The following is a 24,375-nucleotide window of genomic DNA, read 5'->3' on the forward strand; positions in this document are numbered from 1 at the left end:
GGAAATGATCCAAGTGATTTCATAACTCGTGTGGGCTAAGGCCCTATATTTTGCTTAAGTAGAACTTCTAGAAATTATAGCTTGCTTTTTAGATCTCCAACTAATCATAGAGTTCCCAAGAAATATGCAATACCCTGTGATTGATCTTCTTGTCTCTGGACAAGCTGCCCAATCCGAGTCACTAAATGCCTTTAAATGCAAAGTTGACAAAGCTGGGAACAATATACCTTGCCCTATAGATCCTTTCAAATATTTCAAAACCCTATGAGCAGCTTTCAAATGTATCTCTGCTGGTTTGTCCATAAATTGGCTGAGTATATGGAAAGCAAAGGTAATGTCTGGTCTTGAAATTGTTAAGTAGATTAGGCGTCCACTTAATCTTCTATAGATTGTAGCATCTTGCAACAAATCTATAGAAGTGTGACTGAGCTTGTAATTAGTCTTAATGAGGGTGTGGACAAGTTGCATCCCAAGAGATCTGATCCTCAAGTATTTCAAGAGTGTACTTCCTCTAACATATATGTATTCCAGACCTTGATCTTGCAATTTCTAACCCTAAGAAATATTTCACTTGCCCCAAATCTTTAATTCTGAACTATGAATTCAAATATGTCTTTACAACATTAATGGTTGATAGATTCAAGCTTCCAATGAGTATGTCATCTATATACACCAATAGAACAACAAAACCATTTTTATTTGACCTTGTAGACAAAGAATAATCTGATCTAGACTATTGAAATCCAATAGAAAGCAAAAAGGAAGAGAATTTTGCATTCCATTGTCGAGAGGCCAACTTGAGACCATACAATGACTTGTGCAGCCTACAAACTAACTCCCCATTTCCACCATGAGTCTCCCCCTTGATTTGATAATCTGGAGGTAGGTCCATATATATTTTTTTCATCAAGATCCCCATTGAGGAATGCATTATGCACATCCATTTGACTTAAATGCCAATTATGGATGGTAGCTAAGGCTAGAAAAATTCTGACAGTGGTGAGCTTCGCTATAGGACTAAATGTTTCTTGATAATCAAATCTCTCAACTTGAGTGTAACCCTTGACCACTAAACTGCCCTTATATCTCTCCACAGACCCATCTGAATTGAGCTTGACTTTGAAAACATATTTGCAGCCCACTGAGGTCTTTCCAGGGGGTAAATTAGTGACTATCCAAGTTTCATTTTCTTCTAAATCTTTCAACTTAGACTGTACTGCTGCTTGCCAATGCTGAGATATCACAGCCTCTTTGTAGGTTTTTGGTTCATGCAAGAGGGAGAGTGAAGGGGCAAAAATTTTCTGTGATGGAGAAAGATGGGAGTAGGATAAATGTTTGTAAAGTGGATGATTAGTGGAAGTGGAGAGTGATATTTGAGTGGGATTGCTAGTGACTATTTGACAGTGATAGTCATGTAAATATGAAGTGGGTTTCCTAACATGATCAGATCTCCTGAAAGAGGTGGTGGGCTAAGTGTTGTCTTGTGAAGGAGTTAAGAGATGAGCATTTGGAGTGGGAGTTGGTTCAAGGTTAGTGTGAGGGAGAGAGGAACTAATTGGTGAGTCTGAAGTGGGAATGTGAGAGGAGGAATTAGATTGAGGTGTTGAAGGAGAATCAAGTTAGTTTGTGAAAGGATCAGATGGGAAAGAAGGAGAATGTTCTGTGACAAGTAAAACTAGAGGTATGTATTGATCATGAAAGGATTGATCATGAGAGGAAGATGTGTTAAGATTAGAATTTTGAAAGGGGAATGTGGATTCATAAAAAATCACATCTCTGGAGACAAAACATGATTGATTCTCGATGTCATAAACCTTGTATCCCTTGACACCTGCTGGATATCTTATGAAAACACATTTTCTAGCACGAGGATCCAATTTAGATCGGTTGTGTTTATGAGTGGAGACAAAACACAGGCAGCCAAATAATCTTAAGTGATCATAGGATGGTGTAGAAGAGAAAATTTTATCATAAGGTGATTTTCCATCTAAGACAGGTGAAAGAATCCTGTTAATTAAGTATGCAGTAATGATGACTGCATCACCCAAAAATTTTAAAGGAAGTGAGGCCTGGAAAAGAATGGCTCTTACAATGGAAAGTAGGTGTTGATGTTTTCTTTCAACGACTCCATTCTGTTGTGTAGTATATACACAATACTTTTGATGTAAAATTCCATGAAGATTATAGAAAACTGTCATATTGAACTCAAGGCCATTGTCTGGTCGAATTTGTTTAATTTTAGCATCAAATTGAACTTTTACCATGTAGACAAAAGACTGTATTAGAGTTCTAACTTCAGTTTTAAACTTCATAAGAAAAATCCAAGTCACTCGATTGTAGTCATCCACAATTGTCAAAAAGTATTGGTGCCCTTGATTGGATACTTGAGAATAGGGTCCGTAAGTGTCACAGTGAATTAGTTGAAAGAGGGAATGAGAAATAGAAGTACTCAACCGAAATGAATTTCTCTTTTGTTTAGCCAAATGACAAATAGTACACTGAGTTTGCTCTCTACATTTTACATTAGGAACTTGAGAGTGAATTAAACCCATTCTCTGATTGGATAAATGTCCTAATATAAAATGCCATAGATCAAACTCATGCTGTCCATTTGCATTGAAAACTTGGATTTTGATTGGAGGCTTGAGATGGTGACTGGAAGGAAGATATCTTTTGACTGCAGTGTTATGAAGGGAGCTGGGAAGGAGATAGTAGAGTCCATTGTGGACTTTAGCTAGACCAATCATCGTCCATGAATAAAGGTCCTGTATAACACAGTGTTTATTCAAGAACAAGAGACACAAAAGAGGGTTATCAGTGAGTTTAGTCACATTAAAGCTAAATGATGGCACACATAGAACATTAGTGAGAGTTAATGATTCTAAAAGTTTGACAGCTCCAATGTGAGTGACTCGAGCTTGTGTTTTATTAGGGAGCTGCACAGAGGCTTGAGTGAAACATATTACAGAAGAAAAAAGGGAGATGGAATAGACCATGTGGTCTGTAGCACCAGTGTCCATAATCCAAGGTGTCTTTTGTGTTTCTTGTGTGGAGGTGGGATTGTGATGCATCAGTGAACCAAGAGCAGAAAAAGCACAAGAGAGACAGATACTCTTACCTGCCATGTTAGAACTTGATGGAAGTTTGGTCACAATATTAGCTGACTGAGTGGGGTTACGTTGAATGGATGAGGTTTGGCTAGAGGATAGGTGGGTCTTTGGTTCATGTATGTTCACCTGAGATGTCTGAGCATTAATCAATGCAGCTAATAGTTGAATCTGAGCTTGATTAAGAGGTTTGATGGACTTCCTGAGTTTTGCTCCTAGTTTAGGGATTGTACCTGATGTGTAGAGTGGCTAGCACCAGAAAAACCACTAGAATATCCAAATTTTGATTTAGCGAATTTGAAATTTGGTGGAAAACCCACCAACCTGAAACATTTCTTCTTAGCATGCCCAACCTTGCCACAATGATAACATGTCATATCAGATTTTTCTTTCCTCTTGTTATTTTGAAATACAGTAAGAGCTGATGGCTCAGGTGAAGGCAATGATACAATGCGTATTTGCCTTTGCCTTTCCTCTTGCAAAACTAAAGAGAAGGCCTTGTCAAGGGAAGGTGTGGGGCTCATGAGTATGATCTGTCCCCTTATGTTATCATATATGTCAATCAACCCCATCAAAAACTTGAAAACATTATCTAACTGTTGTATTTTGCCAATGTCATTCAAAGCATTATAGGTACATTTTCCACACAAACAACGAGGCAAAGGTTTGTAGCTATTCAGTTCTTCCCATACAGCATTAAGTTGAGTAAAATATTCACTTACAGACAAGTTTTCTTGCACAATGGAATTTAGTTGCTACTGGAGATGATAAATCCTTACATTATCAGGTTGTGAAAAACGATCTTTGAGTTTCTCCTAGACATCCTTGGCTGAACTCATGAACATCACATTTGAACCAATCTCCTTCGAAATGGAATTGAAAATCCAAGTGAGGAGTAAATTGTTGCATCTTAATCAGGGAACATAGAGAGGATTAGAAATGTCTGGTGTGGGAATAGAACCATCTAGAAATCCTAGCTTATTTTTGACAGAAATAGCCAATGTGAAAGATCTATTCCATGCAAGATAATTTGAACCTATTAAAGGTGGAGTGACTATCACCGTGTGAGCATTGTCACTATGATGTATAAAGAAATGGCTATTAGGATCTTCTGAATGAGAGTTATTTTTGAGTGATTTTGGTTAAGGACTCTCAGCCATTGAGATAAAAGAAAAAATAGATATGAGAGATTAAAAGAGGTGAAGAATGAATCAGTAGCAGATTGAACCTTTAAGCAACTTGGCGCTTTGATACCATGTTGAAATTTGAACACTTGAAGATGAAAATATTGAAATAGAGAGAAACAACAAGCATGAAGAGAAAAAGGTTCACTTTCCTTTTGTATTGATTTCTCTATATTTTCGTATGTTGTTACAATGATAACTACACACATATATATATACAAATACAAAGAACCAAAAGAGCAACAAAACAAAAGAATGACAACTAATCCTAGAAATAGACAAAGAAGATAGTGGCCACGAAATTGCTACTAACAAGTTGCTACTATGGTAGTGGCAACAGAGTCCTCTGACACTAAGAGACAAAACTTTCTAGTAGTGCTATTGTACTAGGTAATTTTTTGTGGTGAGACTGAAGGTAGAACTAGTGCATCCCTCTGATCCTTCTGACGAAGTTTGATAGATCAGACAGAGAGAGAGAGAGTAATATGTTTTAAAACATATTAAAACACCAATATGTTTTAATATTTTTTAATATGTTTTAATATAAAGTAATATGAAAAGAATTCCAAATCAAGTAAATGTATCAATAAATATTGCATTAAATGCGTCCATGTAAATTTAAATACACAAATTAATTGAAATTTGTATTAGGAGCAATTCGGCATCGGAGCTGAAAGCACCAAAAGCTCAAAATGATCATAAATATGTTACAGTTGAGGAAAAACAAGGGAAAGTTTGCCGCCGCTGTTTCCTCTTTCCTTCCGACTTTAGGTGACCTAACTTTGATTTTTGCATCATGTCGAACCGATAAAAGAGACTCAACTGTAGCTGGGGACCTACCTCTTGCATAGTTTGAAAAGAAGAACCAAGGGAACAATTCTAGATGAGTAATGTTCACGTTTGGAAGTTAGACTACTTCAATCTAATTTTAAATTAAATTTAATATTTAAATATTTAACTTTTAAATTATTTAACTCATCTTAATTTAAAATTTTTTTACATATGAAATGCATAATTTTTTTAATTTCTCATAAATACATCTATACTCATTTTAATATTTAAACATATTTAAATTTATCTTAAATGAGTTCCTCAAAATTCACTATATTATATCAACTCATTACTATTTATAAAAACTGAATTCATCTTAACTTATTTTAACATCCAAACCGTTGTAATTAAATTGGTGCACTCATCTTAAAAAAAAAAAAAAAACAATTGAATCTATCATAAAAATAAATTAATTTTTTTATATATAATTATTTTTAGTACCAACTTGCAACACACAAAAGACCTTGCATGCTTCAAAAGTTCAAAATTTTAGACTTTTGACTACTGAGTAAAATATTATCAGTCAAAAACAAACCACGTTGTCGTATGGAGAAATCAAATTCCGGCAAAAGGGATAAAAAGGAAAGAAAATAAAGAACAAAAACCGAAAAGGTGTAAACTTCCAGCTACTTTCCATTATCTGCGAACCATCGAACTTGTTACAATTCTTTGTTTTCCACTGCATGCATCATCGTCCCAAATGGATTGACTTCAGGCATGATCACTTTTTTTAAGTAATTTTTGACTGGAGATCGAGCTTGGGCTTGAGCAAGCTGATCTGGGTCACTTTTATTTCCCAAATTCTCCCCGCACTCATGTATAGATCAGTACACAGCAATATTGGATCGAAGATATGTTTTTTTAACAAGAGATTATATAAATATAAATTTATAAATTGATATAAATTGATGTAATATATCATATTAAAAAATTATTTTTATTATAAAATAGATCTAACAGATCATATAAAATCATATCAATTTATAAATTTATTTACATGTAAATCATGTAGCACTTCTAATATTGGACCAGACATATTTTGTTAATGTTTCCTCTCTCCGATATCAAAGCCACCCATAGATCCACATCCGCTAGCTTAATTACAGCTTTCTTCCATAGAAAATAAATCCAACCACCTTGATATTTTTTTTCCGTCTCATCTAGATCTAGCTGCTTCAAATTTACAAGTTCAACGCGTGCTTAATGATGGTCACATCAACGTCACTATCTTCATCCCGTTGTAGGACTATTCAAACTCACGAGCTTTTGGCTTGGATCTTCTCTCACGGCAGCTCAAACTAATTCAAACTCTTGGGAGGTTTTCTTTCCTACCTTACTTCATGCAACTACTAAAGTTTTAAAGGGGGAATAGGCTTTAAACCATCTTCCATAAAGACCAAAAGCTTGGACGTTCATGAAGGATTTATTTTGGGCATACATGCATGCATGGAATCGGGGCATATAGAAACTAAACAGACAAGGACCTCGTGAGACGCTCATATTGCCGAATTGTCAAAAGTGATCATGGCCAAGATCCATGCATTCTAAACTTCCAGAAGGAGCCTCTGAATATTGAAAGCGAAACATGTTTATATCCCACATGAGTGTGCGCTAGCTGCCACGGAGTATTAGCTTCTGTCTGACTTCTAGAACGACGGATTCAAACGGAACTGCCATCTACTTCGATAAGTAGATAAGTAGGCAATTAATATACTCAATTAAACATATCCTATAATTTAAATCCTCAAAGAATAAAATTACCGAATTTCACGATGAAGAATAGAAATCCAAAGTTGGACATAGGTTTTTTTATTCAAGGATGTGTACGAGGAGGTAGAAAATGGAGTATGCGAATTTTTTTTTTTTTTTTAAATTTTTAAGAAGACGAGTCCCTAATTTTATTAAAATCCTTACCTATGTTCCCTAATTTTATTAAAATCCTTACTTATGTTTGGAGAATATCGTGAAAACGAACACGGAATGCATGAACCTCACGGTTTAGGATGCCTGAGGTCCACTTACCCTTAAAAATGTCTCTCTCTCTTTCTGATCTCAATATTTATATGAATTTCTTATATATAATTATATATATAATTGTAGAAAGAAAAAATTTATTTATAATCTATTTTTTTATTATTTTATGATGTGATATTAGATAATAAATTTATAAATAAAATATAATAAATAATTTTTAATTATTTAATATCATATTAAAAAATAATAAAAAAATAAATAATGAGTAACGTTACACATTGAAAAGCAATAAGGTGATAAACCAAACACTTTGAGTTAGAGTTGGACTCGGACTCTAAAAAAGTTAAATGTCTTTGAAAAGGAAATGCCTTTGTTTTTTATATTTATGCATGGATTTGTAAAGAATTTTCAACATCATTAGTTTGACTGCATTTCCATTAGCCGCCAATAACTTTTGGGGTGACAAGTGGGATCCATTGATATATGGTCACGTCACACTCAAATTACATCTTAAATCCCCACGAGGCAAAAAACTGTCAAAACCTCTTACGTGGTATTCCATGTATGAATTTTGACCGTTTGTTTCCCACCCTTTTTCCCCGGCAACGGATTCCGATCCGAACTGAACCCACACTCCAAATGCCGCAACTACCCCTATCGTTCCCCCAAACCCCGCTCCTCCTCTTCCTTCTCCTCCTCGTCCCCATACCCCCCTATGTAAATTCTCAATCGGAAAACACCGTCCTCCTCAACCTTAGACAGCAGTGGGGCAACCCACTGTCCATCCAGTCCTGGAACTCCTCATCCTCACCTTGCGATTGGCCGGAGATCAAGTGCACCGATGGCGCTGTCACCGGAATTATCCTCCGCGAGAAGAACATCACCGAGAAGATACCGGGATCGATTTGTGACCTCCAGAACCTCGCTATCCTCGTCCTCGCCTCTAATTACATCCCCGGAGAGTTTCCTAGAATCCTATACAATTGCTCCAAGCTCCAAACTCTTGATCTCTCCCAGAACTATTTCGTCGGTCCAATCCCGGAGGACATCGACCGGATTCCGACTCTCCAGTACTTAGACCTCAGCTCGAACAATTTCTCCGGCGATATCCCCGTCGCCTTCGGGAAGCTGCCGGAGCTACAAACCTTGTACCTCCTTGGAAACTTGTTTAACGGCACGTTTCCGAAAGAAATTGGGAACTTGTCCAATCTCGAAGTTTTGGCCATGGCTTACAATGAAAAGTTGGTGCCTGCGCCGATACCACCAGAGTTTGGAGGGTTGAGGAAGTTGAAGTTTTTGTGGATGAAGCAGATGAATTTGATCGGCGAAATACCGGAAAACATCTCCGGTCTTTTGAGCCTCGAGCACTTGGATTTGTCAAGGAACAATTTGGCAGGTGCCATTCCTAGTAGATTGTTGTTGTTGAGGAATTTAAGCCTCGTCTATCTCTTCAATAACAAATTGTCTGGGGAGCTGCCGAGCTTGGTCGAGGCGTCAAATTTGATCGAACTTGATATTTCTAAGAACAATTTGACCGGTTCGATTCCTGAAGATTTCGGAAAGCTAAAAAACTTGAAAGTATTGAATTTGTTCGCAAACCAATTAACCGGCGGCATTCCGAGAAGTTTAGGTCTACTTCCACTGATTGTTTTTCGAGTTTTTAGCAATAAGTTGACCGGAACTTTGCCATCGGAGCTAGGCCTGCATTCGGAGCTCGAAGCATTTGAAATCTCGGAAAATCAACTGAATGGTCCATTGCCCGAAAACTTATGCGCTAGAGGTGCTTTGCAAGGACTGATCACATTTTCCAATAATCTCGGCGGGGAACTGCCGAAATGGGTAGGAAATTGTCGTACTCTGCGGTCGGTTCAGATTCATGAAAACAACTTCTCCGGTGAGGTTCCTCCTGGCCTTTGGACATCATTTAATCTATCAACCTTGATGTTAAGTGACAACTCGTTTTCGGGCGAGCTTCCTAGTAAGTTGTCTCGGAATTTGTCAAGGTTGGAAATTGGAAACAACAAATTCTCAGGTCAAATCCCTGTCGGAGTCACTCTCTGGGTGAACCTGGTTGTCTTTGAGGCAAGCAACAATCTGCTCTCGGGAACAATTCCGGTGGAATTAACGAGTCTTCCTCGTCTGAGTTCTCTCTTGCTGGATGGTAATCAACTTTCCGGTGAAATTCCGTCGGAGATAATCTCATGGAAGTCGCTAACAACTTTGAACCTATCAAGAAATGAGCTTTCTGGCCAAATCCCAGCCGTGATCGGTTCTCTACCTGACCTCATTTATTTGGACTTATCGCAGAACCAATTGTCGGGTGAAATCCCACCTGAAATTGGCCACTTGAGGCTCACTTCACTCGACTTGTCCTCCAACCATCTATCTGGGAAAATCCCATTTCAGTTTGATAACCTTGCATATGGAAACAGTTTCTTCAACAATTCCAACCTATGTGCTGTTAGTCCAAACCTAGACCTTCCAAGCTGTTATACCCAAACCCATGACTCCAACAAACTGTCCTCTACCTATCTAGCCATGATTCTTGTTCTCGCGATTGTTGTTTTTATGGTCGCTGTTTTGTCGGCATTCTATAAGTTCAGAAACTATCGCAGGACAAAGCACAGACGCGATCTTGCAACTTGGAAGCTTACCTCATTCCAGAGATTGGATTTCACAAAAGCGAACATCCCGTCGAATTTGACGGAGAACAACCTTATAGGAAGTGGCGGGTCAGGGAAAGTATATCGGATTGCTACAAACATTCCCGGTGAGTTTGTTGCCGTGAAAAGAATTTGGAACAACAAGATATTGGACCACAGGCTGGAGAGAGAATTTCTGGCTGAGGTTCAAATACTGGGCACGATAAGGCATTCCAACATAGTAAAGTTGCTGTGCTGTTTTTCGAGTGAGAATTCAAAGCTTCTCGTCTATGAGTACAAGGAAAATCACAGTCTGGATAGATGGCTCCATTGGAAGAAGGGAAAATCGATGACAGGGACGAACCCAATGCAACATATGGTCTTGGATTGGCCAAGGAGGTTGCAGATTGCAATTGGGGCAGCACAAGGACTGTGTTATATGCACTACGACTGCTCTCCTCCGGTCATTCATCGAGATGTGAAGTCTAGCAACATTTTGTTGGATTCTGATTTCAGGGCAAGCATAGCAGATTTTGGGCTAGCCAGGATGTTGGGTAAGCACGGAGAGTCCCACACGATGTCTGATGTCGCAGGCTCTTTGGGCTACATCGCCCCAGGTAAGATCATCTTCTCATTAGTATATTGAAAATTTCTGCTTTTGAAACAAGACAAACAGAAACAGAGTTTAGTATCGGAAACTGTTTTGAGAACGTCTTATTTATTTACTTACGTTACAGAATACGCTTATGCAACAAAGGTCAACGAGAAGATAGATGTTTACAGTTTTGGAGTTGTACTTCTTGAACTCGTCACTGGAAGAGAACCCAATTGCGGAGACGAGAACAGGAACCTAGCAGAATGGGCATCGCGACACTACCTCGAAGGGAAGCCTGTAATTGATGCCCTCGACAATGAAATCAAGAAACCATGTTACTTGGAAGAGATGATTAGTATTTTTAAACTAGGACTCATCTGTACTCACAAATCACCTTCAACTCGGCCTTCCATGAAGGAGGTTTTGGAGATTCTTCGCCGCCGTGGTTCTTTGGGAGGTTACGAAGGGAAAAAGACGGGAAGCGAATTCGATGTAGCCCCTCTTCTTGGCAGTGCTACATATCTTTCTAGCTACAAGAGCAGTAAGAAAGTATCCAAGGAAGATGATGATAGCTTAGTTTAATGCGCACGATGTATTAAGTAGTTTTGTGTAAGTGCAATCAGTATGTCTAGAGCTTCGTTCAGTATGATGTACCAAATAGTTTCCAGGAAAATTCAGGGATCTCTTCTGACGAAATTGGCTGAATCAACAAATGAAGAACCAAGTGTACAAGGCTTCTGCTTCATCGGAACCTTGAACCGCTCTTTGCAAAGCCTTGACAGAACCTTGCTTGGCGAACTAATTTCCAAAGATAACGCAAGTGACAACAATGAACAGACGTGTAACTATATAGGAAACCTGGGTATAATATCTGGAAAAGCCACCATAAAGATCTTTCCACCTTGCTATGACAGTATTATAATATTATTTTCTGGAATTCGGCTGAAAAAGAGATCGTCTTTCATTTGCTTCTTGATAGACCGTTTCATTAGCAACACCAAAAGAGTATCTGAAACTACTACTATCGAACACGCCGCTCATATGCAAACGTCTACTACTGACGATGCACGAAATTTGTGTTGTCAGAGAGGAGAGAAGATAAGCAAGGGTTCAACAAAATTCTTGTTACAATAAATCATCTCTAGAACCTACAAGGTTTATCTCAAGGGGGAAGAAAGCCCACAAACTACAATAGTTTAGGGTGGTAAAAATAGACCACCCCACCCCCTCCCCCCAAAAAAATAAAAAAAAATTTCGTCCCAGTTAAAAGGAGTTCTTTCATCATCACATCCACCGGCAAAAGTAGAAAACGGAGACCAGACTTCAAAGCACCAGTTTGCTTTTTATAATAGCATTCAGCGGTGCTCTTGGCTTCAACAGCATTCAGCAGCACAGTGAAACGTAGAAATCCATGCCAAGCTATGGGATGTCTTCACTTTGCTAACCCCAGCTCTCAGCTCACGAGAGGCAGACAATGCACACCTGGAAAAAACCATAATGAAAGCCAGCAATGGATGTGTCACTTACCAAGATGCTGGCTCTCTCCTTTCATTGAAAGGAACCCCCGTTCAGTTATAGTCACCATCTGAGCATTAAGCTGCTAAGAGACCAAACCTGCATAAAAGAGTTGTACACAAGAAACAGCACAGTATAAAGATATTATGATTTGCATTAAAAAAACCTAAAGTTTGAATAACATGCCTTGTCATCAGCTATTTCATAGATCTGATCTACCTGTCATCGGAATTTACAACATTCTCGGGTGCAATATTTGGCTACACAAGACAAAAGCAGGGGTAAAAGAACAAGTTAGGCCCCACACAACAACATATTAAAGACCAGAAACAAGAGGAGAGTGTAATGTCTCTATGCACGGTTACTGTAAGCATGATGTATAGTGGTGCAGGACCTGCCACCACATATGCACCAGTCGGGAGATTTTCTGTGCAAAAAATTAGAATTATCAAATAATTAAACAAAAAAGCAAAATTCTATAGAATAATTTCGATAACAGCATATGGAGATCAAATGACAACCCACAAGCGAGCTTTCTCTCTCCTGAATGATCCACTCAGATAGAGAGAAAAGAAGAGTGGAGGGATTCCATAAGAAGTCTAAAATGAATTGGGAACCTACACACCGGCTTGCTCTCCATCAGTAACCCAACCACATAACCACAGAGATATAAAAGGAGGGATAAAAGAGGTGGTGAGGGGAGACTTGATAGGAAAAGGATCAGAAAGTTTAGATTCAGAACCTCCATGTCCTGAGACAAGTCCTTTTGAAATGCTCCGCTCGCATTGAAACGCCCATTTGCCAAAAGCAAATCAGTATCTGCATCACATACATCGTCCTGAAATGATTGAAGACTCCCCACTTATCTCCAGAACTTCCATTTTTCTCCCCTAAGATGCCCATAACCGCATCGCAACGGAGTTTCCAAGTACTGCAACTTAGTTTAAGCCCACTTTCAGCATTTTATTTAATTGCCTGATTTCATGGTTTGAGTAATTCTTGATCAACATCTTCCTCCATTTCAGCAGTTTCGTTCAATTCAGCAGTTTCCTGTTAGATCCAGTCACAGCACTCTCCACGTAAGCTACCCAACTTTGTCCTCACTCTAAGTCGATTTGACTCATTCCCCAATTACAGAATTAGGTACTTTAGTGCGTAAGTCATTCCTGGCTGCAGGTTTCTCCAGTGCTTTAGTTACATGAAAGCTACTCCGACTTTGTCCCCATTCAGACCAATCTGATATGCTTCCTCAGTTACAGCATTAGGTAACTCATATGAAGCGAGCAACTCCTTCATGGGTGAAGGTTTCTCCACTCCATCAGTTAAAAGTACTTCATCTCTAACTTCTGGCAAATTATTACTCACAAAAGTTTGCCCAGCTCGGCTGACAGAGTAATCAACAACAGTTTCACCATTCTGCACATGATTTTGTTTGATACCCTCCTCTTCGCTCCCCAACTGTTTACCACAAGACCTAACGTCAGAATTAATATCTACATCCCCAGTTGTTAAACACCCTAACCTAATAGAAACTCGCTTATTTGGATTACTGGGCTCCGCATCCATCATTGTAGGATCATTTTTCCTCTTGGGATGCCTTTCCTTAAACGCAGACCGACACTCCACAACATCTTCACAAGTTTTTTCAGCCTGCAGGCTCGTGTGTCTTGACAATCGAGAACGTTTATAACCATCAGGGAAAACAAAAGCAGGGAGCTGCTTTCGACGAACATGAGAAACAAAAATATCCATCCCTGGTTTCCAAAACATGTACATATTGATCTCTTGCCTGAACTCATCAACTGTTCCACGTATATCAAATTGCTGGCCTTCTTGACCTCTAACACCCTCTTTCCTCTGCAGGCCCATGAAGAAAGCACAATGAGAACACGGCTTGGACATGTCTACATATTCATTTGGACAAGGATGGCACTGAAGCATCCCATCTGTGTCCCTCTCTATCTGCACAGGATAAACAGAAAGCATTAGTAAGAAAGTAAACTGTACCTCGTGTCTCAAGCATGCAAAATATTCAACAATTGAAAACACATAAAAAATAGCCTAAAACACAGTGAAGTTTACTCCTGCTTTTTAGGGATGTCTAAAAGATAGATTTAACCTTCAGGGTAAGCTGTCTAAACCGAGATTCCACCCATCCCTTCCAAGCTAGCATATCATCAGTATTAGCCGCAATTACATCCACCTGCAAATAGTTTTTGTATGCTTCAAAGAATAGATACGGCTCAAATAGAGTGCTCCATTGGGCTTTGTTCAGTTCAATATCCTGCCAAATCACAAAGGCATTTCATCAGAAATCAAATGAGGCAACCTATATGGAGTAGAAAGGAGGAGGGGCGGGTGCAAAATCAAACCTCACAGATCCTATGACCATGGTGGAACTGCTCCACCATAACACGGAGAGTACTTCCTGAGACATTGTAGCTAGAATTCATGCAAGGGTATGCAGGAGTTATTATTGGCATGTGATGAAGTCGGTCCCTAGGGTTTTTGCGAGGATGCCATACAGGAAACCCAAGTTCGTTCTCTTCTATTGAACATAACATCACAGGGTTCGGCCAACGCCATTGTGTATAAACTCTGAAGAATCGAGCAACCAGCATACTAGGAATGGCATTGGGATAAAGCTGGCACACCCGAGCAACCAAAAGAGCCCAATTTACGCCACCAAGGAATCCAGTAACCTACATAAAAGATAAGAAAAAAAATAGAAACCATGATAGAAAATTAAAATGCAAAGCAAGACTCATTGGAAAAATACTGAGCAATGAAAAACAGACAAATACAAAAGTCTTACGTTTGAGTAAACACCTCGCATTTTAGCCCAAAACTTCAAGCATCTGAGTGTCATGCGAAAGTGCTACAATTGCATATAGGAACAGACCATAAAAACAATAAAAACAATAAAATAGAGGTATAAACTGTATACTTGGGCCTTGCCCATTGTTATGATCAATAAAATTTTGTTTACTAATAAAAAAAAGAGAGAGAAATATAAATATATATTTTTTATAAGTAAAAAAGAGAAATAGAAATATAAACAGGGATTCTTCACCTCAACATTTGGAACAAGTTTAAGAATTTGATCTGCAACCCTGCAGCCATTAAGACTTCGGACAGTTTGCTCATCAACATTGTACAGCACAGATCCATGCGAGATGTCCAAGTCCTGTTGAGAAGATGCAAGTAGATGCAACAATATATGCATCCTTTAGATCCCAAAATCTCAATCACTAGAAGATTCCAGTGCAAAAGGACATGGTGTATCAGTCAGAAACAATCAAGAATTATTTTATTTTATTATTTCTTTTTCCATCCGATAACAAACTCTAATTGTGGTTATTTATTTATTCATAAAAAAAAAACAAACTATAATTGTGGTTTATGAGAGTGACTACAAAAACTCTAGAAAGCCTAGTTTACCAAAGAAGCGAATAAGCAACAGCACATAATTCATAGAAAGAAACTGTGTTTTAAAAAGACTCATGAAGCTTGAAGAGACATAATCTATAAAGACTACTATGAAACATAACTAAATGAATAAGCTCAAAGAGCTGCACTCCAAACTTACTTCTGGAACTACCAAAAGAGATACACTCGCATAGAGAAGATCAATCGATATTCCCAGGAACTTGAATTTCATAACTGGGACATGAGCATCTGGAACTGGCTGAAGCTCAGTAACTTCTTCCATTCCAGCCAAAATATTATGCAAAACCACAAAAAAATCTTCCTGGGAAAAGACAATTGTATGTTAGGTGAAGCTTAATTGTTTGGACTCAATAAAACCGAACAACAAGGATCATATTAGACTCACATCTCGATTCACATATGATGGCCCCACACACAATGTGTCAATGTCAGCCCCTGGCCCATGGACCTGTCAATACAGTAGGTACGTGATACTAGAAAGTGGTAGTTGTTACTGGGAGGACATCAAAAGTGTGAGAATATGTGTGCATATAATTAGACTCTAGTGAGAGTAACTTATATTTTTTTTAATAGTGAGTAACATTTCTTGCACACACAACACCTGTTTGTGGATGTAAGTTGAGAGAGGGGAATTATACCACAAGAACTGGTCAGAATCTAAAATGATTTACTTTTCTTGTACATTTTTTGGCTGCACCAGATTCACCAGCAGGATAACAGCAGAAGCAAGACCAAAATCAGCACAGGAGCAGTTCCCATATAAAACAACTAGCTGTCTAAGTTAAATGTACAACTGAATGTGAGATTGATAAAGATATAATCCTCATCTCTACTCCCACCACCTTGGGTGATGCTTGCACAATGAGAAAAGAATTACCATGTGCCCCAGATAATCACATAATACAAAATCCTCTATTTCCTCCAAATTAATCTAGAAAATATAGCCAGAAACTTTCATTGGTACTGACATATCAGGGTGCTTCATAATTGAATTTGAATTCCCCATCCCAAGCATATCACAATGATGATGCAAGCTACCAAAAAGGATAGTACAGCATTCTGGCAGGTAACTTGATTCTTATTTCTGAACTCTAAGATGATCCTAAGTAGGTCCTCCAGAAAACAAATGGAAAACAATAGTATAAGATTCTGCACATAAAGCTCACAAGATTATACACTACCGAAAAAGATATTTGAGGGACTAAAATAGCAAGGAGATGAATATAACAAGGTAGAAGAGATTGCGCTTATAATAACAAGTGTGAGAAAATTCATACTGACCCCAAGACGATAAGAGCCAAAAGTAAAAATGACAGCATTTGCATCCTCCACCATCTGATCTGTGTAGCCTTTCTTGCGGGTTAACTGCTTGACCCAAACTTTTACAATCTACAACGAAGGTTTTGTCAGTGAAGCAGAAATGCATTCCATGGAAAAGAGTGCAGAATGCAAAAATTACAAGAAGCTAAAATGCCAATGTTTTAGTCAACAAGACAAATTAGCAATGGTGTGTCAATTGGATGAATTATTCATGGACAAGATAGAGACGAAACCATGTGGCAGCTGAATCCATCAAAGATCGAACAGAATGAATTCTTTCGTCGTATTTCCACCATCATTTTTATCGGTGATTTCCTTTAATCCATTTAATCATATATCAAGCCCGAATACTTTTTAATCGAATAGCTTACAAAACTAAGTATCTACCACTACATAACTTGATGGCAAATACATATACACAATATTGTCCTGAAAATGCAGTCAACAAAACAACATAACCAATCAATTAATTACCTGATCAATGCGGTCCAGGACCTCTTTTCTCCTCTCAGCTTCTTCCTTACTCTCATACAGCCCCGAATCAATCAAGAACTGCCAACAATATAGTAATTTTACCCGTAGACACAAGCAAATTCAGAATAACGTGGATGTAACAAACCGAACCATTAAAAAAAAAAAGGAAAAAAAAATACCTTGTCCAGTTCCATATTGCGATGAAGATCAGCCTCGGCGGGCCCGGCAAGAGAGATTGGCTTTGTGATGCCGTACTTCTTCGCCAATTGTGGCGAAGAATCGTTCGGACTCTCAGAACGCACCATTTTCAAAGGTAAATTTTCTTTCAAAAGAGAACACACTGAATCAACCTGGCCTAAGATTGATATAAATACGAAAGCAATGGCAACGGAGATCGAACGTATTCAGAAAATCATAAAGCAGATCATGTTTAGGGGGACGGTTGAAGAGAGAAATTGAGATGAGAACAAAGTCAAGGCGGAAATCTGAAAGACGGACAGAGTGAGGCGATGAAAAATAACTGCCTGGAGAAGTCGGAAACGAGAAAAGATCAAAACCCTAACCTTCGATGTAGGCGAGGTTCGCCGGTCGAACGCGGAATATGATATGAGAGAGAGAGAGAGAGAGAGAGAGAGAGGAGTACCGGTGTGCGAAAGATCCAGAACTGACAAGGCGTTAAAAGTTAAAACTAGCTTCCGGTTTTAAAAGTAACAATAAACTAAATTTTGTTTTGTTTGATTTTTATTTTTACTTTTATGTTTTTGGGCTAATAGAGCCCTAAAACCCTTGTGAGGGAGTCGTAGACTTGCGAGAGATCACTCATGTCATTGTCACTGTCACTGCCCAACAAGACCAAAGCAAACCCGAGCTCAAGGCTCAAGCTGACATTCCTCCTTCCTCTAAGGCTCCTCTTTATGCTTTCACGCCTCTCCTCTCTCCTCCGCAACCTCCACCCACCTCCGCTTCTCTCTTCGAGGTCTCCTTCAATGGCGCGTGTCCTCTCGCTCCCCACTCCGCTCCCTCTTAGCCTCGCTCCCAAGACCATTACGTCCATCCGTGTCTCCGCGCAGTCAGGCTTTCTTATCAATACGAATAGTCTGCGTGTCTCTCCGTCTCTGAAATCTTCGCTTTGCGATCGGGGGTTCAACTCTCTTTGCAGAGAAGATGGGAGGGGTTTGGCGCCGCTGGGAAGGGTTTGGGCCTCTCAGAGAGAGTATCGGAAGGTGAGGAGGCGGGCTTCGAGAAGCAAGGTGAAAGAGTTGGAGCTCAATGTCAGTATTTGCATCGAAGAAGATTTGCCAGACGATGCTGAAATTCTGGTATTGACCTCTTTGTATTACCTTCGCATTATGTATCGCTGGAAAGCCTTCTAATTTCAAGGCATTTAGGTTTATTACGGATTGCGTTAGTTTTATTTTCTGCGCGCTCTGTGTTAAAATGCACGTGAAAATATTTCCATTTGGAGGTTTGGTCATGAAAATGGCTCCCTCTTCGGTAAGATTTATGATCGAATGCCTGAGACAATATATGTTGTTGCCATGTGAGAGCCTGGGCTATTAAAAGGGAGTACGTAAGCTAGTTATATAACATGCTGCGCTAGGGTTATTTTTTATCCACTAAAGGGTGTGGAGGAGGTGAAATTGCTACGAAATTTCACTTTTCTTTTTACCTGTTTGCTGAGATATGTACAAACATTTTACCAAGCATCATGTAACAATCCCAAGTTTTTTTTTTTTTTTATAAGTAAGAGATAAATATTATTGATCTGAATGAAATAGGCTTAGCCTGTGTACATAGGAAATATACATAAGAACACCTAAACACATTCAAAGAGTAATGAATTAAAGACAGAAAATCATGAACATTATTCCCATTTAATACAATAGCAGAAAACCAAAGCAGTAAAGTGTGAAGAAAAAGTTCTTCAGCTCCACCATAGTGCGTTTCTTGTCTTCAAAGCAACGCGCATTCGCTTCCAACCAAATACACCACATGATACACAATGAGATCATCTTCCACACTGCTGCCACTTGATGACAACCTTGTATCTTCCTCCAACAATCTAACAAATCCAACACGCTCGAAGGCATAACCCAAGCAACATCAACCCTTTGAAAGATCTCATCCCACAACTCTCTTGTTACCTCACAATGCAGTAAGAGGTGATCCACAGATTCTCCATCCTTTTTACACAAATAACACCAATCCGTCACTACACAACCCTAATTGTTGGTTACTACCGTCAAATATATGTGGAATGTTCTGTTTCTCTGTTTTTTAGAATTACTCCTATTTTCTTTTTCTTTGGTCAAGTTTTTATTTCCTTTGCATTAAGAACATAAATTGTAGACTTGCCCGGTCTTAACTTTGAAGTTGGGTGGAACTTGGTTTCTTCTAAGTAGCATTTATAAGTTTTCCACTGCACATGAGTTATGGAATATGTCATACAAGTTTAGTATGATTTTTCCCCTTCAATGGGGATGGGGGAAGTTCCTCCTCTTTGATTGATGATTTAATTCTTCCATCTATCTTTTTTTGTACATGCTGCAGAGTATCACAGAAATGCTTCGTTTAAACGTTCCAATGGCAATGAAATTAGCATTTGATGGCTTAAAAGATTCGGCATATAAAACAAGGGATGCTGCTATAAGTGATGTTGGTGGATTTGAAAACGTAGAGTTGTCTCTGCTTCTTTGCAATGATGAGTTTATTTGCAAACTCAACAAAGAATGGAGGGATGAGGATCATCCCACTGATGTTCTCTCCATGTCACAACATGCCCCTGAACTTAAGCTTCCAATTGTAAGAACTTGAAGCCATTAACTGAAGGCTTTATCTTTAATGATAAAACAGTTGACTTATTCTCATTATTGCAGCTTATGTTAGGTGACATTGTAATTTCTGTTGAGACAGCTGCGAGACAAGCTGAGGAAAGAGGGCATACTCTTCTTGATGAGATACGCATCCTCATGGTTTGTCTATAAACATTTTAATTCTATTTTGTATTTTCTCAAAATTATGTGTTTTGATGGCATGATCTTCATTCTCTTGTGATTATTTTTAGATGAGTCATGTCATGGCTCTCCCTTTCATTGTTTAAAATAATACTAATGCGTTTTCCCTGGTCTCTTAAAAAAGGATATATCGATTTGGCTAGAATCAAATTGCTGGGAATATGAGTGGAATGTAACCTGGACTTCTGTAATTGCTTTCACCTGTCAAACGAAAGTTGTATTGCATTGGTAACAAAAAGCAACTGTATTCTACCCGGTTGTAACATTCCACAGAGGTTGGGCTCATATGCATTTGTTTAAGGTTAATTGGAGTTATGTGGTCATTCACAATGTTACCCAATACTATTTTGTAAACCTCCATAATATGAGATTGGTTTGCATTATTCATTCAATTGTTGAAATCAACATGTTCATGGGGCTGGAATGGGAATTGCAAATTAATGCATGCTAATCTGTCGATCTGGACAGGTTGGGACAAAGCCGACTGATTATTCATTTTGACACTAAGTTGAATGGGAAGAATGTGAAGAGAATACATTCTTTTTCCCCTTTATCTTGAAGGCTTTGTTAAATCCAATATCGGGATCATAAATTTCTTGTACGGTGTGTACTTAGAAAATCAAAAGAATTCTTTTGTGTTTTTCAGCTGGTAGTAGCATATGATATGAAGGCCTCGTATTTAGGCATTACACTTTTCCATTTCCCTGCCCTCAAAGTTTTGAAAAGGAGTTTTAACTGTGTGTAAATATATAAAGCACGCCACCTGAGAACTATAGCTACCTAACAATCCTGCAGGTGCATGGGCTGTTACATCTTTTGGGATTTGATCATGAGATCAGTGAAGAGGCTGAAGCAGAAATGGAAAAGGAAGAGGAACGCCTTTTGAAGAGTCTCAGGTGGAAGGGGAAAGGATTAATTCAGAGTGCATATGATGCTGAAACAAATGCAAACTCTCATAACGAATATACAGATGGTGATTTCACTCTTTATCTATTGTTAGATGTATGTATTTGATATACATTTTGAAGCTATAACATGCTATATATAAGTTTATACTGAGATCATCTTACAGTCGGATTGTTAAAAGACAGGAAGAAAGAAGGCAGTCTTCGATTTTATAAACCAAAGTTCAACTATATCTTCTGTGATATGGATGGTGAGATAATGCTTACAGTACTGGGTACATGAGTGTGTTGGATCCTGTTCGTAGCTGATAACATCTTTCTTTTTCATATGCAAGGTACACTGCTAAACAGCAGAAGTCAAATTTCATCAGCAAATGTCAAGGCCCTAAAAGAGGCTGTGTCAAGGGGTGTAAAAGTGGTGATAGCCACTGGAAAAGTAAGAGCATTCTAACTTCATTAACTATCACGACATTATAATGGAATAGTATTTCAATATCATTCCCTACTTGGAAAATACATTGTCTGTATTTATGTCGATCTGTTTACTTGAATCATTTTTAGTTTAGTTGATGCTGCTGGATTATCTCTTATTATATTTTTCTTTCATGTGTTGGATAACACTGCTTGTCTGTGTGACCATCAGTTTTTAACTTAAAATTTTTGGTTACAGGCCCGTTCAGCTGTGATAAGCATTTTAAAAATGGTAGATTTATCTGGAAAAGATGGTGTTGTTTCAGAATTTTCTCCCGGGGTTTTCTTACAGGTTTATCTCTTTGCCTTCTTTCTCTCATATTTCGGCATCTTGCTTATTTTCAGTAAAGTTACTCCATATCTTGAAGTTGAATATGTAAGAGAATTAGTTGCATCTCTGGGCAGAGACTTGCTTAGTCTTTGGTTCAGAGAGCTCTTGTTGCTCATGTTTTTTAATTTGGGCATTTGTATGCCCAAGTTACTTTTGACATGTATATTTTAAGTATATTCATAATAATATGCTTGATTCTAGGGATTGCTTGTTTATGGTCGACAAGGTCGTGAAGTTTTTAGAAGGAATTTAGATCCAGATGTCTGCAGGGAGGTAATATCCCTTGTACCCCATTACCCCATGCCATCTTACTGGATAACACAACTAAAAGAATAGCAGAATTTATGATATGTAAGTTTGATAGATTATGAAGGCTGAAATATATTTTTGTAAATATATTCCCTCAAGTTCCAATCGGAGGAACTTAAATCCTAAAATCTCATTATATTATGAATAGAGCCCCTAACATCATGGAAAATTAAGACTGATTCTCTCGTTGGCAAAGGGAATCCCCTTTCCCCTTTCTGTAATAATAAGGGATCCAAACCCATCTTACTAATAATAAGAAAGCGGCTGCTAGTTGTAGTGCGCTAGCGCCTCTAGGAGTAAGGCTCTTCTTCTGCAAGACTCCCTCAAAATCCACCACTCTTAGTAAAAATTTGAAAACTATATACCTTAACAAACATGGAAGATATTATTGATTTATTGGAGGATTCTTTTTCCATTTTGCATAGAGCAAAGACTTACATCACTCAAATTTGCAGGCTTGTCTTTACTCCTGGGAGAATAAAATTCCTCTCATTGCATTCACCAAAGATCGATGCTTAACCCTATTTAATCACTCACTCGTTGACTCAGTGCACACTATATATCATGAGCCAAAGGTACCTCATGGACTTGTTAATACTGTGTTATGGTTGTCGGATAGAGGCTTCTTAATTAGTATAATTTACCAGAAAAACTTAACAGGCAGAGATCATGCCATCAGTTGAGCATCTCCTCGCTGCAGCTGACATACAGGTATGCCCTTGAATGAATACTCCCCTCTCTCTCCCTCCCTCCCTCTTGAATGCCTATTTTCTTTGGTATGAATTCATGGATATATGCTTATCTTTTAGTTTCATTGCAATCCTTTCAAAAGCTTATGCATGCACATTATATTATAAGCACATCCCTTAAATGTGCAAGTTATATATGCATTGGGCTTTTCCTCTCAACATTAATATTAATAAGAAAAAGTAGTGACCCAAGTCCGCTCCAAATGTATTGTGATTCAAACGTACACTTTCTTTTCTTTTCTTTGGAGGAAAACTTTTAAAGGCCTTAGTTAATTATCAAAAAAAAACTTTTAATGGCCTTAGTTTACCTTTGCAATTTATCCTACTTGCTCTTGAGCTAACCATCCAGCCAAAAATCTTGTACTTTAGGAGCACCGTCCTTACTCAAATGAATGTGATCCGTTGTGCATTACCCGTATTTACATGATTAGGCAGCATCCAGGCGTACTAAACTTTAGAAGGGAGAAAATCACTTTTGGTGTTCAACATAATGACTCCTTGTTATGCACGTATATTTTGGATTCACAGAAAATGATCTTCTTAGACACTCCTGTGGGAGTGGCTACTACTTTACGGCCATACTGGACAGAAGCAACAAGAGATCGTGCCACTGTTGTTCAAGCTGTGCCAGACATGCTTGAAATTGTTCCACATGGAACTTCAAAAGGGAGTGGAGTAAAAATTCTGCTTGATCATTTGGGTATCACTGCAGAAGAGGTATGGACAATTCACGATTGTATATGTTCTCCAATCATGTTTTCACATTTTTAAGAAAAAACTCTATCCATTCTCCCTGACCATCAAAATCCTTGAGACGAAAAGGGTGTTTAATCCAACTAGCCCACCAAAAATTTAGAGAAGAAAAAAAAAAAAAAATTATCTAGGTTCTCTCTTACTTGATGAATGCCCCCCGATCTGCATTTTCAAACCATGAAACACAGCATGGCCACCATTGGACTCGAGAAAGCAGATGTTCAGTATGTTATACAATGATCCTATTCCTAGAAGCATCGTTCCGTACGTTTGGAGGATACTGTAATTTAAGTTTGACATATTTTTGATTGTTTGGAGACGGGCAAATTATAACCCTACACCCTGAGCGATTCTAATCAATGAACCATTTAGGTAATGGCTATTGGTGATGGAGAAAATGACGTTGAGATGCTTGAGCTGGCTTCTTTGGGCGTTGCTCTTAGTAATGGATCAGAGAAGACGAAAGCCGTGGCCAATGTAATTGGTGACAGCAACGATGAGGATGGCGTTGCCGATGCCATCTACCGGTATGCGTTCTGACCTTCGTTTCATGAACAATATGCTACACGGTGTCAAGGGTGGCGACGTGTGGCTTGTTTCCCCTTTTTCTCAATTATTTTTCTCTCAGGAGAAACATTAAATGAGCTCAGCCAAAAAGGCGAGAAGAACTCTGTTTATACTCTCATTGAATCAGATTTGAAATAAATTTTAGATTTGCAAACTTTTTAATTTTTATTCCGGAAATTTAAAG

General features: G+C 38.4%; 3 protein-coding genes across 9 annotated transcripts; 2 read left to right on the plus strand and 1 right to left on the minus strand.

Annotated features, from left to right (window-relative positions):
• Positions 1-7,512: 7,512 nt before the first annotated feature.
• LOC122319076 (receptor-like protein kinase HSL1) lies at positions 7,513-11,078 on the plus strand. Its single transcript, XM_043136956.1, has 2 exons — positions 7,513-10,355; positions 10,476-11,078. The coding sequence occupies exons 1-2, from the start codon at positions 7,580-7,582 to the stop codon at positions 10,913-10,915; spliced, it is 3,216 nt and encodes a 1,071-aa protein (XP_042992890.1). The 5' UTR covers positions 7,513-7,579; the 3' UTR covers positions 10,916-11,078.
• A 362-nt stretch (positions 11,079-11,440) lies between these two features.
• On the minus strand, positions 11,441-17,729 carry LOC122319077 (nuclear poly(A) polymerase 4-like). Of its 4 annotated transcripts, XR_006244994.1 has the most exons (12): positions 17,272-17,729; positions 17,093-17,170; positions 16,580-16,687; positions 15,684-15,746; positions 15,438-15,599; positions 14,922-15,035; positions 14,664-14,726; positions 14,221-14,550; positions 13,968-14,132; positions 12,591-13,810; positions 12,068-12,108; positions 11,441-11,947 (listed from the first exon to the last, which is right to left on the minus strand). XR_006244994.1 is itself a non-coding variant. In XM_043136957.1 (10 exons), the coding sequence occupies exons 1-10, from the start codon at positions 17,395-17,397 to the stop codon at positions 13,043-13,045; spliced, it is 1,977 nt and encodes a 658-aa protein (XP_042992891.1). In that variant the 5' UTR covers positions 17,398-17,729; the 3' UTR covers positions 11,441-13,042. The 4 variants fall into 4 exon arrangements, 1 of the variants encoding a protein (XP_042992891.1); XR_006244995.1 differs by having other exon boundaries at positions 11,441-12,108; XR_006244993.1 differs by having other exon boundaries at positions 12,068-13,810.
• A 108-nt stretch (positions 17,730-17,837) lies between these two features.
• On the plus strand, positions 17,838-24,353 carry LOC122319078 (endoribonuclease YBEY, chloroplastic). Of its 4 annotated transcripts, none has more exons than XM_043136959.1 (12): positions 17,842-18,411; positions 19,643-19,894; positions 19,969-20,064; positions 20,902-21,079; positions 21,179-21,262; positions 21,347-21,447; positions 21,682-21,774; positions 22,015-22,086; positions 22,578-22,697; positions 22,783-22,833; positions 23,400-23,588; positions 23,997-24,353. In XM_043136959.1, exons 1-12 carry the CDS (start codon positions 17,914-17,916, stop codon positions 24,162-24,164), a joined length of 1,902 nt encoding a protein of 633 aa, XP_042992893.1. In that variant the 5' UTR covers positions 17,842-17,913; the 3' UTR covers positions 24,165-24,353. The 4 variants fall into 4 exon arrangements, with proteins under 4 accessions (XP_042992896.1, XP_042992895.1, XP_042992893.1 ...); XM_043136960.1 differs by having other exon boundaries at positions 17,844-18,411; positions 21,194-21,262; XM_043136961.1 differs by lacking the exon at positions 22,015-22,086 and having other exon boundaries at positions 17,840-18,411.
• The last annotated feature ends 22 nt before the right edge of the window (positions 24,354-24,375 follow it).

The sequence above is a fragment of the Carya illinoinensis genome, chromosome 8 (genome assembly GCF_018687715.1).
Source record: "Carya illinoinensis cultivar Pawnee chromosome 8, C.illinoinensisPawnee_v1, whole genome shotgun sequence".
NCBI lineage: Eukaryota > Viridiplantae > Streptophyta > Magnoliopsida > Fagales > Juglandaceae > Carya > Carya illinoinensis.